We start from the raw sequence: 13,072 nt of genomic DNA, 5'->3' as shown, positions 1-13,072 counted from the left end.
AATAAAAAAAAAAAAAAAAAAACTCTATCATTTTCTCAATCACATCCTTTTGTTTTGTTTTGTTTTGTTTTTTACTCATTTCTCTTTACAGCTATTAAATTTCTTTGTTCTCACCTATAAATTTGTGTTTCAATCTTGGTGGCAGAAGCCAGAAGGTATGGAGAATCATCAATAGTAGTCCTACAATCTCCTAATAAGGAAACTTATAGCCGTGGCCAGGTGACGCAGAACTATGCACTATTATTTTATCATCAGCATCAAAATTCATTGTTTCCAATTTTATATTATAGAAGCAAATAAAGCGGCGATGATGCAATGTCAATGAATGATGGATAAGGAAAAGGTTTATTTATTTCATATTCAATTAGGGAAAAATTTGCTAAATAGCAATAATTAAAGGAAAAAATTTGTTAAATAATACCTAACCAAACTTATTTAATTATATAGCATTTTTTTGGAACTTGAGTTCCAAGTATTATGTTTGATCAAATTGTCATAATGCTTAAAACTCGAATTTACCGAGTTTCACTTAGAACTCTAGCTTCAAAAAAGATGATACATAACTAAATAAGTTTGACTCCATATTTTTTTCCTAAATATTTTCAAAATTATATAATATTTAGCAAATATGCCTTCAATTAGAGAAATTTCTTTCATTTCATTATGTTTAGTTGTAAGATTCTATGCTTGTTTTGTGTTAACTCCTTTTAGTAGTAAGATTCTATGCTTGTTTTGTGTTACTCCTTTCTCTCTCTCCTGTTTGTGTGTTTGTTTCTCAAAAAAAAATTATATGCTTGCATTAAATTGTGTGATTCATTAAATATTTAAATAAATTTTATAAATATTAAGTAGATTATGTGACTAATTAAAAATATATGCATATTCGCACATCTCTTAAATTTTAGATTAAAAAAAAGGGAAGGTTTACATTATCAAAAAATAAAAAATAAAATAAAAAGGTGTACCATTAATTTATTGAAGAAAAAAAAGTACATTTAATAGGTGAAGTATTATTTATTTGATATCTCTCTCTTAAATTTTTAGATTACCGAAAAAGAAGGTGTACGAGAGAATCATTTATTGAATGGGAAGTACACGTACGTGATATAGTAATGAGTCGTGGCCCTTGGAATTTGGAACTGTAGAAAAATACGTTGTTGCATGGAAGTTGTAACTTGGCTATGATGTGCACTTGTGCATGCACGTATTTAATGTTGCTATCCAACTCATCTTCCTCCATTAATTTGTGATTATCTTCTGCATGGACTTCCTTTGTATCACATATCAAGTTCTTCATATTCATAATGTCCGTATCTGCAGCAAAGAGAGCACGGCACTTTAGGCACCAAGCGCATAGTAAATGTTGGGAAAATTAAACGAACTGTATAAACAAAATTTATGCTTCATTTTCCACAGAATCAATGTAAAGAGGATTGTTCGTAAATAGCTGTTTTACTACTTCACGGTGGATTTATCACCACACATGGAGATTTGTTTGGATTGAAAGACTGGAGAATGTTCTTATGAAGAAAAAGAATGTTTCTAAGCCAAAATTTTATCATTTTATGAAATATGTTTTTAGATATTGATTTTTATGTTTTTTGTGTTTTTAACAGTGAAAATACAGAGGTGAGTTATGGAAGCCTAACAAAATAAATTTCAAGTGGGCAAAATATCAACTTTTAAACCATAAATAGATAACTCAAATTTTGGCCAAGCCACACGTAGATAAATTATAATTTGCCCCATGTTTTTTCTTGAGTTGTCCTACGAGCAAATAAATACTTGATTTGATAAGTATGAGAAAAGCTGTAGAAAATGCTACTTGACACAAATTGCATGTTTTTCAGAGATCATTTGGTTCATACTACTTTAATTTGTGATTATCTTCTACATGGACTTCTTTAGTTTTCTAGCTCAATATCTGCAGGAGCAAAGAAAGCACTTTAAGCATCAAGTGCATAGTAAATGTTGTGAAAAGTAAACGACGTGTATAAACAAAATTTAAGTTTCATTTTCCACAGAAACAATATAAAGAGGATTGTTCATAAATATTTGTTTTAATTACTACATAACGATGGATTTATCACCACACACGTAGGTCATGTTATTCTTGATGAGTTGTCCTGCGAGAAATAAATAGTTGATTTGATACTTGAAAGTTGAAACAAATTGCATTTTTTTTCAGATACCATTTGGTTCATACTACTTTATAGATTGAGCTCTGTTCATGAAAATTGTAAAGCAATATTTATAAACTGGCTGTAAATGTCGGATAGTAGTCCTTATTAAATGAAGAAAATGCCTTTGCAAACTCGTTTATTTCGTTTTTATTTCGTTGAAAACTTTTATCTCAAACTCAAATTTCTTATTTGAAGATTGTACGCACCAAAAATGAGACTATTGGGCTGAGATCTCACTTGGCCTCACAACTTATTTGTATGGTGGGTTTGGATTTTCTACTTCGAGTAGTTCTCGGTACAGAGACTCAATGAGATCACTTTTCTTTCTCCTCTCTACTCCCTTTGGAACCTCCCTTTTTTTTTTTTTTTTTCCAATTCTCATATTTATAGCTCAAAACTAGTGGGAGGACCATGATTGCTTTCATGGGTAGTGCAATGTGAGATCCAATATTATTAACCATAAGTGGGTGGTTAGGTGGTAGTGGAAAGCGGTGAGAGTGGCTTTGGAACTTGGTTTCCACTCCCGCAAATATGCTCGGCATGGACGTTTACTGAGACACTGCTGGGTAAGTAGAGGGCGGTATGGCCGAATTAGCGTAGCCTTTCTCGGGACGACTTGCCGAGCAGAGACCATGTTGGCAAGGCAAGGTGTGAGCTAGCATCAGATGGCTACTACTTCGGCCTCAGAATGACACTCAACCTTGGGTTTGTAGCTTTTGTGGGCTTGGGCCGAGATCTTGGGTAGGGTGAAGGTTGGGCCCTTGGCCATGTTGTTGATCCCAGTTCACGGCCCAAAGGGGGTATGGACATCACGGGGCCGTACATTAGCCCCCCTTGATTTGTGCTCGGCTCCCGGGAATGAATCAAGGAGCTAGAGAGGCAACAGTTACCCAAGAGACTCAGTGGGTGTATTTTGGGCGATTTCAGAAGTCCATTAATGTGTTTCTCAAAAGGTGTGTTACGTCTGCCCCCCTGATTCATCTATCATTATTACCTATCAGTTCGCAAACCGAGGTGCGTGCGCGTTGGCTGCCCTTGGTATCTGTAAGATTTCCTACTAATTAATCCCCCATTATTGCTCGTTGATCGATGCCCACTCTTCCCTGGCTTCTATAAATAGCCTGTCTCAATCCATTTTTCACTTCTTCATTCTTCGCTTACTGAAATTTCTTTCTGCCGAGCACTTATTTGTGCATTTGCTCACCGACCCAGAATCTACTCCTCCCTTAGAGCCAGAAGTAAGTCTCCTTCCCCCTTTCTCTGGTTTAATTTCTTTTCTCCAAGTTCCCTCTAATTCTTAGCCCTTAAGATGGATTATGCTTACCTTCTAAATATTGAGGCGTCCTTAGTGACCTTTAGGCGAGATTATAGCATTCCCGAGGATGTGGAGGTGATGTACTGCTATGAAAGCAAAATCGTACTCCACAGAGGGGCGAACACCGCCTTTTTCCCCTTGATGTCGATTCTGGAGGGTGGGGTTAGGTTTCCCATAGACCCCCTTTTGCTTAACACCCTTAGGTATTACGGTTGTGTCCTGACCAACTTCCCCCCAACTTTTACGGGGTAGTGAGTTGTGTAAGTAGGTTAAATCATACATTTGGTCTGCAACTGGACCATTACGACATAAACCACATGTACAGCTTGTGTGGAAAGAAGAAGTCCAATTACTATTTAAAGGTTAGAGACAAGAGGGTATGGCTAATTTCATGTTTGCCGGACTCAAATAGAAATTATGCTGGGGAATACATCCGGGTACGCGGCAATTAGCTTGCCGGTGGTATCCCCCCTCGCCTCTCATGACGCGAAGTTGGTTCGTTCCAATCTTTGATTATTTTTCTCCTCTCTTTTTGTAATTATTTTTATTTCTCCAGATGCTAACTTACTCCCCTTCTTTTGCAGACGGTTCAGTGTTTACCCAGGACATCAGGACAGTTCATGTGCGGGACTTGAATTTTGTACTCAGGTCCGAGATTTTTGTTCATTGGGACGAGCAACTCCGGGCATCCCATCTCATTCTCAGTGTACACCCTGTATACTTCANTCCTTCAAATCTCGAAAAGCTTTATCACATTCCTCATCCCATTGAAATTCTTTCCACTTCTTCAGAAGCTAATAGAATGGTCGGCAGCGATCGGCGAATTTAGAGATGAATCGGTTAAGGACAGCTAGCATCCCAATCAATACTTGCACTTTTTCGGATTGCTTGGCGGCTTTAGACACTTCACGACTTCTATCTGTTCCGGGTTTACCTTTATCCCCCGGTTGGTGATCAGATATCCTAGGAATTTACCAGCCCCTACCCCAAAAGCACACTTCTCGGCATTAAGGCGTAACTTATGCTGCCGAAGAACTTCAACTACCCCCCGGAGGTCCTCTATATGCTGCACCTCCTGCCTACTTTTCACCACCATATCATCAATGTACATTTCGACCATCCGTCCTATTTTATCCCGGAACATCCTCGTCATCATTTGCTGGTAAATGGCTCTGGCATTTTTTAACCCAAAAGGCATCACCATATAATGATAATTAGCTTCTAGGGAGATGAATGTTACCTTCTCTCGGTCCTCGGGGGCCAGGGCGATCTGGTGGTACCTCTGAAAGGCGTCCAGAAAGCTCATTCGCGGGTGTCCACACGTGCTGTCTACCAACTGGTCAATCTTAGGCATGAGAAATGGATCTTTCGGACATACTCGGTTTAGATCCGTAAAATCTACACAAACCCTCAATTTGCCACTCTTCTTTTTCACCACCACGGTGTTTGCTAACCATTCCAGGAAGTAGATTTCCCTTATTGCCTCGACCTCTTTCTGCCGTTGAACTTCCACCTTCACTGCCTCAACGTGCTCCTTAGCTGACCTTCTCGGCCTCTATTTCTTAGGAGGGAATGAGGAGTCTACATTAAGCCCATGAACAATAAACTCAGGATCTACTCCGGGCACCTCATATGGACTCCATGCAAATACATCCACGTTCTGTATAAGGAATAGCAACATTTCTACCTTATCCTAACCCTTTAGTCCTTCCCCTACTTGGAAGTACATACCTACATCTGGCAATATTCTTACCTTCACCATCTCCTCGGCAGCTCCACCCCTTTTTTCCTCTTGCAAATTCTGTAATTGCTATAAAGGGGTCCCTTGTGATGGGTTCTTTTGCTCGCCCTGATGCCCTTGGCTGGTTCGCCCTTTTTCCCAATTAACTATGGCAATCAAGCATTGTCCAGCCGTTTGCTGGCTTCCCCGTACTACAGTAATACCATACTCGGTAGGAAATTTGACTTTCATGTGCAGGGTGGACGGTACAGCCCCCATTGCATGGATCCATGGTCTTCCTAGTATCACCGTGTATGGGGAGAACGAAGCAACCACTATAAACATTACCACCACCTCTCTGCCCTCCATATTCATGGGCAGGGAAATTTGTCCCTTGGGAACTACCAATCTGCCATCAAACCCGACCAAAGGTGTAGTATACTTGGAAAGATCCTCGTTCTTCAACCCAAGCCCCCTAAATAAATTCGGATACATCACATCGGCCCCGCTTCCCTGGTCTATCATCACTCTCTTCACCAGGAAGTCACTTATCCGGGCGGTGACTATTAAAGCGTCGTCATGCTGTTGAATTATTCCTTCCAAATCGTCATCACCAAAAGCGATAGGTTCCCGGGTGAGTTTTATCCTTTCTTCGGATGGCTGCGTATCCGAGTTACCTTCAACTGGCGCTATAGTTAACACCCCCTTCTTTCTTGCCACAATGAGGCTCCTCGAAGGAGCATGGATAACCTCAATTATCCCGAGAGGGGGTGGGAGAGGGTTGCCCCTTTGTGGAGCGCCTTGCCTTGTTCCTCGGTCCCTCGTGTCTACCACAAATTCCTTTAAGTACCCCGCCTTGGCCAGCTGTCTGAGATGGTCTTTCAACACTCGGCACTGCTCAGTAGTATGGCCCTTATCTTTATGGTAAGTGCAGTACAAGTTCTGATTCCTCCTAGAAGGGTCACCACCCATCCTATTCAACCACCTAAAGTATGGCTCGTGTTTAATCTTGTCAATAATTCTATGCACTGGCTCCTTAAACGTCACATTTACCTCCCCTGCTAGCGCTTCTGGCTCTTGAATCCTCAAATCCCCCCGGGCCCTAAGTTGAAAGCCACCCTGCCCAGGATGATTTGCCATTGGTGGTTTGCCTTTGCTTTGCAGCCGGTCACCTTTCATCCATTTGTATTCTTCAATGCACCTCATTAGCTGCCTCATATCCTCCAGAGGCTTCTTAGTTAGTGATTCCCTTAGCTCGGAATCCTCGGGCAATCCCATTCTAAAAGTGCTAACAGCAATCTTCTCGTTCCCTCTGCCGATCTCGTTGTAAAGCTCCCAGTACCGACTAGCATAACTATGAAGGGTTTCCCCTGCCCTCATTTTCAAGGACAGCAATACATCTACCGATTGTGGCACCCGGCACAAGTTACAAACGAAATTCCGAACTCCTGTATCAGCTCAGCAAAATTGTGGATGGAGCCTTTTCGTAACCCATTAAACCATCTCAAAGTGGTGGGGCCAAGGTTTGAAGGAAAAACCTTACACATCAGTGCATCATTGTGGGTATGCAGAGACATCATCTGGATATAGTGACTGACGTGCTCTACTGGGTCCGTTTTCCCATCGTAAGAGTTGAACGGAGGGCACGTGAATCTGTCCGGCATAGGGGTTAGCTCGATGTCAGCTGAAAATAGAGACCGAGCAGCCCTGCGTAGTGCACGGCTCATTGCATCCATGACCGCATTATGGGGCAGTTGTTCTTCTAGGGAATTCGAACCTCGGTCTGCATATTCCCATGATCGCGAACGCTTTCGATGTTGACGGGATTCCCACGAATGCGAACATTCCCTTCGCTGACGAGATTCTCGTGAATAGGAACGTTCTCGGCGGTGGTGGGATCTAGATTAATTGGATCTCGTCTCATAACGATCTTTCTCGGTACTAAGTCTTCTTTCTCGGTTGTCTCTGTCCCTTCCACGGTACTTGTTCTCTGCTTCCAACTCCATATCTCTCACCAACCTGCACAGCCGCTCAAGCTCTTCATCCCTTTCGTCGAGTTGCTTATGCCCTGAAGCAACAGATACCGTTTGCTGCGTTTGGTACAACCCCTCTCCGAGGCCGGACCCCTCCTTCTCCCATTTGTGATTCCTATCTTCGCGCCTCTTTTGCCTCCATTCTCGCCATGAGGATCCCTGAGAAGATCCCATTGAACCACTTTCAACGTCACTCCCAGAACGTCTCCCAAACATCCTCTCGTGTGTGAGTCTCGGCTGAACCACGGCTTTGTAGGAGATTCCCACAGACGACGCCAATTGTGCACGCCAAAAATGAGGCTATTGGGCTGAGATCTCACTTGAGCTCACAACTTATTTGTATGGTGGGTTTGGATTTCCTACTTCGAGTAGTTCTCGGCACAAAGACTCAATGAGATCACTTTTCTCTCCTCTCTACTCCCTTTGGAACCTCCCCCTTTTTTTCTTCCAATTCTCATATTTATAGCTCAAAACTAGTGGGAGGACCATGATTGCTTTCATGGGTAGTGCAATGTGAGGTCCAATATTATTAACCATTAGTGGGTGGTTAGGTGGTAGTGGAAAGCGGTGAGAGTGGCTTTGGAACTTGGTTTCTACTCCCGCAAATATGCTCAGTATGGACGTTTACCGAGACACTGCCAGGTATGTAGAGGCGATACAATCGAATTAGCGCAGCTTTTCTCGGGGACGACTTGCTGAGCAGGACCATGTCGGCAAGGCAAGGTGTGAGCTAGCATCGGATGGTTGCTCCTTCAGCTTCAGAATGACACTCAGCCTTGGGTTCATAGCTTTTGTGGGCTTGGGCCGAGATCTTGGGTAAGGTGAAGGTTGGGCCCTTCGGCCATGTTGTTGATCCCAATTCACGGCCCAAAGGGGGCATGGACATCACGGGCCGTACATTAGCCCCCCTTGATTTGTGCTCGGCTCCCGGGAATGAATCAAGGAGCTAGAGAGGCAACAGTTACCCAAGAGACTCAGTGGGTGTATTTTGGGCGATTTCAGAAGTCCATTAATGTGTTTCTCAAAAGGTGTGTTACGTCTGCCCCCTGATTCATCTATCATTATTACCTATCAGTTCGCAAACCGAGGTGCGTGCGCGTTGGCTGCCCTTGGTATCTGTAAGATTTCCTACTAATTAATCCCCCATTATTGCTCGTTGATCGATGCCCACTCTTCCCTGGCTTCTATAAATAGCCTGTCTCAATCCATTTTTCACTTCTTCATTCTTCGCTTACTGAAATTTCTTTCTGCCGAGCACTTATTTGTGCATTTGCTCACCGACCCAGAATCTACTCCTCCCTTAGAGCCAGAAGTAAGTCTCCTTCCCCCTTTCTCTGGTTTAATTTCTTTTCTCCAAGTTCCTCTAATTCTTAGCCCTTAAGATGGATTATGCTTACCTTCTAAATATTGAGGCGTCCTTAGTGACCTTTAGGCGAGATTATAGCATTCCCGAGGATGTGGAGGTGATGTACTGCTATGAAAGCAAAATCGTACTCCACAGAGGGCGAACACCGCCTTTTTCCCCTTGATGTCGATTCTGAGAGGTGGGGTTAGGTTTCCCATAGACCCCCTTTTGCTTAACACCCTTAGGTATTACGGTTGTGTCCTGACCAACTTCCCCCCAACTTTTACGGGGTAGTGAGTTGTGTAAGTAGGTTAAATCATACATTTGGTCTGCAACTGGACCATTACGACATAAACCACATGTACAGCTTGTTGGAAAGAAGAAGTCCAATTACTATTTAAAGGTTAGAGACAAGAGGGTATGGCTAATTTCATGTTTGCCGGACTCAAATAGAAATATATGCTGGGGAATACATCCGGGTACGCGGCAATTAGCTTGCCGGTGGTATCCCCCCTCGCCTCTCATGACGCGAAGTTGGTCGTTCCAATCTTTGATTATTTTTCTCCTCTCTTTTTGTAATTATTTTATTTCTCCAGATGCTAACTTACTCCCCTTCTTTTGCAGACGGTTCAGTGTTTACCCAGGACATCAGGACAGTTCATGTGCGGACTTGAATTTTGTACTCAGGTCCGAGATTTTTTGTTCATTGGACGAGCACTCATTGCATGGATCCATGGTCTTCCTAGTATCACCGTGTATGGGGAGAACGAAGCAACCACTATAAACATTACCACCACCTCTCTGCCCTCCATATTCATGGGCAGGGAAATTTGTCCCTTGGGAACTACCAATCTGCCATCAAACCCGACCAAAGGTGTAGTATACTTGGAAAGATCCTCGTTCTTCAACCCAAGCCCCCTAAATAAATTCGGATACATCACATCGGCCCCGCTTCCCTGGTCTATCATCACTCTCTTCACCAGGAAGTCACTTATCCGGGCGGTGACTATTAAAGCGTCGTCATGCTGTTGAATTATTCCTTCCAAATCGTCGTCACCAAAAGCGATAGGTTCCCGGGTGAGTTTTATCCTTTCTTCGGATGGCTGCGTATCCGAGTTACCTTCAACTGGCGCTATAGTTAACACCCCCTTCTTTCTTGCCACAATGAGGCTCCTCGAAGGAGCATGGATAACCTCAATTATCCCGAGAGGGGGTGGGAGAGGGTTGCCCCTTTGTGGAGCGCCTTGCCTTGTTCCTCGGTCCCTCGTGTCTACCACAAATTCCTTTAAGTACCCCGCCTTGGCCAGCTGTCTGAGATGGTCTTTCAACACTCGACACTGCTCAGTAGTATGGCCCTTATCTTTATGGTAAGTGCAGTACAAGTTCTGATTCCTCCTAGAAGGGTCACCACCCATCCTATTCAACCACTTAAAGTATGGCTCGTGTTTAATCTTGTCAATAATTCTATGCACTGGCTCCTTAAACGTCACATTTACCTCCCCTGCTAGCGCTTCTGGCTCTTGAATCCTCAAATCCCCCCGGGCCCTAAGTTGAAAGCCACCCTGCCCAGGATGATTTGCCATTGGTGGTTTGCCTTTGCTTTGCAGCCGGTCACCTTTCATCCATTTGTATTCTTCAATGCACCTCATTAGCTGCCTCATATCCTCCAGAGGCTTCTTAGTTAGTGATTCCCTTAGCTCGGAATCCTCGGGCAATCCCATTCTAAAAGTGCTAACAGCAATCTTCTCGTTCCCTCTGCCGATCTCGTTGTAAAGCTCCCAGTACCGACTGGCATAACTATGAAGGGTTTCCCCTGGCCTCATTTTCAAGGACAGTAATACATCTACTGATTGTGGCACCCGGCACAAGTTACAAACGAAATTCCAAACTCCTATATCAGCTCGGCAAAATTGTGGATAGAGCCTTTTCGTAACCCATTAAACCATCTCAAAGTGGTGGGGCCAAGGTTTGAAGGAAAAACCTTACACATCAGTGCATCATTGTGGGTATGCAGAGACATCATCTGGATATAGTGACTGACGTGCTCTACTGGGTCCGTTTTCCCATCGTAAGAGTTGAACGGAGGGCACGTGAATCTGTCCGACATAGGGGTTCGCTCGATGTCAGCTGAAAATAGAGACCGAGCAGCTCTGCGTAGTGCACGGCTCATTGCATCCATGACCGCATTATGGGGCAGTTGTTCTTCTAGGGAATTCGAACCTCGGTCTGCATATTCCCGTGATCGCGAACGCTTTCGATGTTGACGGGATTCCCACGAATGCGAACGTTCCCTTCGCTGACGAGATTCTCGTGAATGGGAACGTTCTCGGGGGTGGTGGGATCTAGATTAATTGGATCTCGTCTCATGACGATCTTTCTCGGTACTAAGTCTTCTTTCTCGGTTGTCTCTGTCCCTTCCACGGTACCTGTTCTCTGCTTCCAACTCCATATCTCTCACCAACCTGCACAGCCGCTCAAGCTCTTCATCCCTTTCGTCGAGTTGCTTGTGCCCTGAAGCAACAGATACCGTTTGCTGCGTTTGGTACAACCCCTCTCCGAGGCTGGACCCCTCCTTCTCCCATTTGTGATTCCTATCTTCGCGCCTTTTTTGCCTCGATTCTCGCCATGAGGATCCCTGAGAAGATCCCATTGAACCACTTTCAACGTCACTCCCAGAACGTCTCCCAAACATCCTCTCGTGTGTGAGTCTCGGCTGAACCACGACTTTGTAGGAGATTCCCACAGACGACGCCAATTGTGCACGCCAAAAATGAGGCTATTGGGCTGAGATCTCACTTGAGCTCACAACTTATTTGTATGGTGGGTTTGGATTTCCTACTTCGAGTAGTTCTCGGCACAAAGACTCAATGAGATCACTTTTCTCTCCTCTCTACTCCCTTTGGAACCTCCCCCTTTTTTTCTTCCAATTCTCATATTTATAGCTCAAAACTAGTGGGAGGACCATGATTGCTTTCATGGGTAGTGCAATGTGAGGTCCAATATTATTAACCATTAGTGGGTGGTTAGGTGGTAGTGGAAAGCGGTGAGAGTGGCTTTGGAACTTGGTTTCTACTCCCACAGATATGCTCAGTATGGACGTTTACCGAGACACTGCCAGGTACGTAGAGGGCGATACAATCGAATTAGCGCAGCTTTTCTCGGGGACGACTTGCTGAGCAGGGACCATGTCGGCAAGGCAAGGTGTGAGCTAGCATCGGATGGTTGCTCCTTCAGCCTCAGAATGACACTCAGCCTTGGGTTCATAGCTTTTGTGGGCTTGGGCCGAGATCTTGGGTAAGGTGAAGGTTGGGCCCTTGGGCCATGTTGTTGATCCCAATTCACGGCCCAAAGGGGGCATGGACATCACGGGGCAGTACAAAGATAAAACGCCTCTATCACATCCTATTTACTAAAAAAAAATCAACTAGTATCTTTTAGTTAGAGGTGTAAACGAGCTGAACTTTGTCGAGTAGTGAATGTTCAAACTCGGCTCGACAACAAAACTAGAATGCTCAAGCTTGGCTTGAGCTTGAATCAAACTTACAATAATATTCAAGCTTGAGCTTGAATCAAACTTACAAATAATATTCAAGTTTGAGCTCATTATCTATACTACTATTAATTAAAGGGCTTCCCCTGTTTAGGATTCTCAATTTAGATACCCAAAATATCCTTAAATTCATCTGTTTCTAAAACTTAAATCATAGGGTTAAACATTTAAAATTAGTAATTTTAAAACTCCTAATTTTTAGCTAAATAAAAAAAAAAAGGTATTTCTTTCACTTTCACATTTCTTTCTCACGTTAGTTGTCAAATACTAAAACAACTTCTTCTTTTTTTAAAAGATAAAATTGCTCTCTTTTTTTTCCACAAACGTACCATTTTTTTATTATCACTAAACTATTTTTTGACTTTTTCCCCACCTCCACATTTCTCTCTCACATTAATAGTCAAAAACTAATACAACTTCTTCTTAAAATAAAAAATAAAATAAAAACTGTCATGAATAAAATGTGTAAACCCAAAAAATAAAAAATAAAAAGCCTCGTCGCACGTGCGAAACGCGTGTGATGAAGCTAGTAAAGTATAAAAGTTTGAGCTCAATATCATGCTTTTGAGCTTGAGATTCAACACAAATATATTATCAAACACATATCAAGCTTATTACCTAGCTTATTTGGTTTGGGTAAGTGGTTTTAACTCTCAATTTCTTATTAATTAAATTCTTAGAAAGATATGAGTTTATTTGTCAAAACTCGTATTAATATTATTACCAAGCTTGTAAATGAATGTAGGCTCAAATTGTTGTGTATCAAGCCCTAATGTTTAGGGGCTTGTTCATAAACAATTTTTTTTTTTTACTTGGGCTCGACTCATTTATTAAATAAGCCTAAAACTAAATATTAAACTTGACTTGTTTATAAACAAACAATCATAAATGAGTTTTTTATCAAGCCAAACTCTATTTGTTTATGA

At 42.7% G+C, this 13,072-nt stretch overlaps 2 protein-coding genes across 2 annotated transcripts; both read right to left on the bottom strand.

The window, feature by feature from the left end:
• Window positions 1–5,308: 5,308 nt before the first annotated feature.
• Window positions 5,309–6,598, bottom strand: LOC111987379 (uncharacterized). Its single transcript, XM_024019092.2, has one exon. The coding sequence runs from the start codon at window positions 6,596–6,598 to the stop codon at window positions 5,309–5,311; it is 1,290 nt and encodes a 429-aa protein (XP_023874860.2).
• A 2,681-nt stretch (window positions 6,599–9,279) lies between these two features.
• Window positions 9,280–10,419, bottom strand: LOC136067782 (uncharacterized). Its single transcript, XM_065774072.1, has one exon. The coding sequence runs from the start codon at window positions 10,417–10,419 to the stop codon at window positions 9,280–9,282; it is 1,140 nt and encodes a 379-aa protein (XP_065630144.1).
• Between the last annotated feature and the right edge of the window lie 2,653 nt (window positions 10,420–13,072).

The sequence above is a fragment of the Quercus suber genome, unplaced genomic scaffold, assembly GCF_002906115.3.
Source record: "Quercus suber isolate HL8 unplaced genomic scaffold, Cork oak 2.0 scaffold_85, whole genome shotgun sequence".
Taxonomy (NCBI): Eukaryota; Viridiplantae; Streptophyta; class Magnoliopsida; order Fagales; family Fagaceae; genus Quercus; species Quercus suber.
This window is presented reverse-complemented; position numbering and strand designations above follow the sequence as displayed.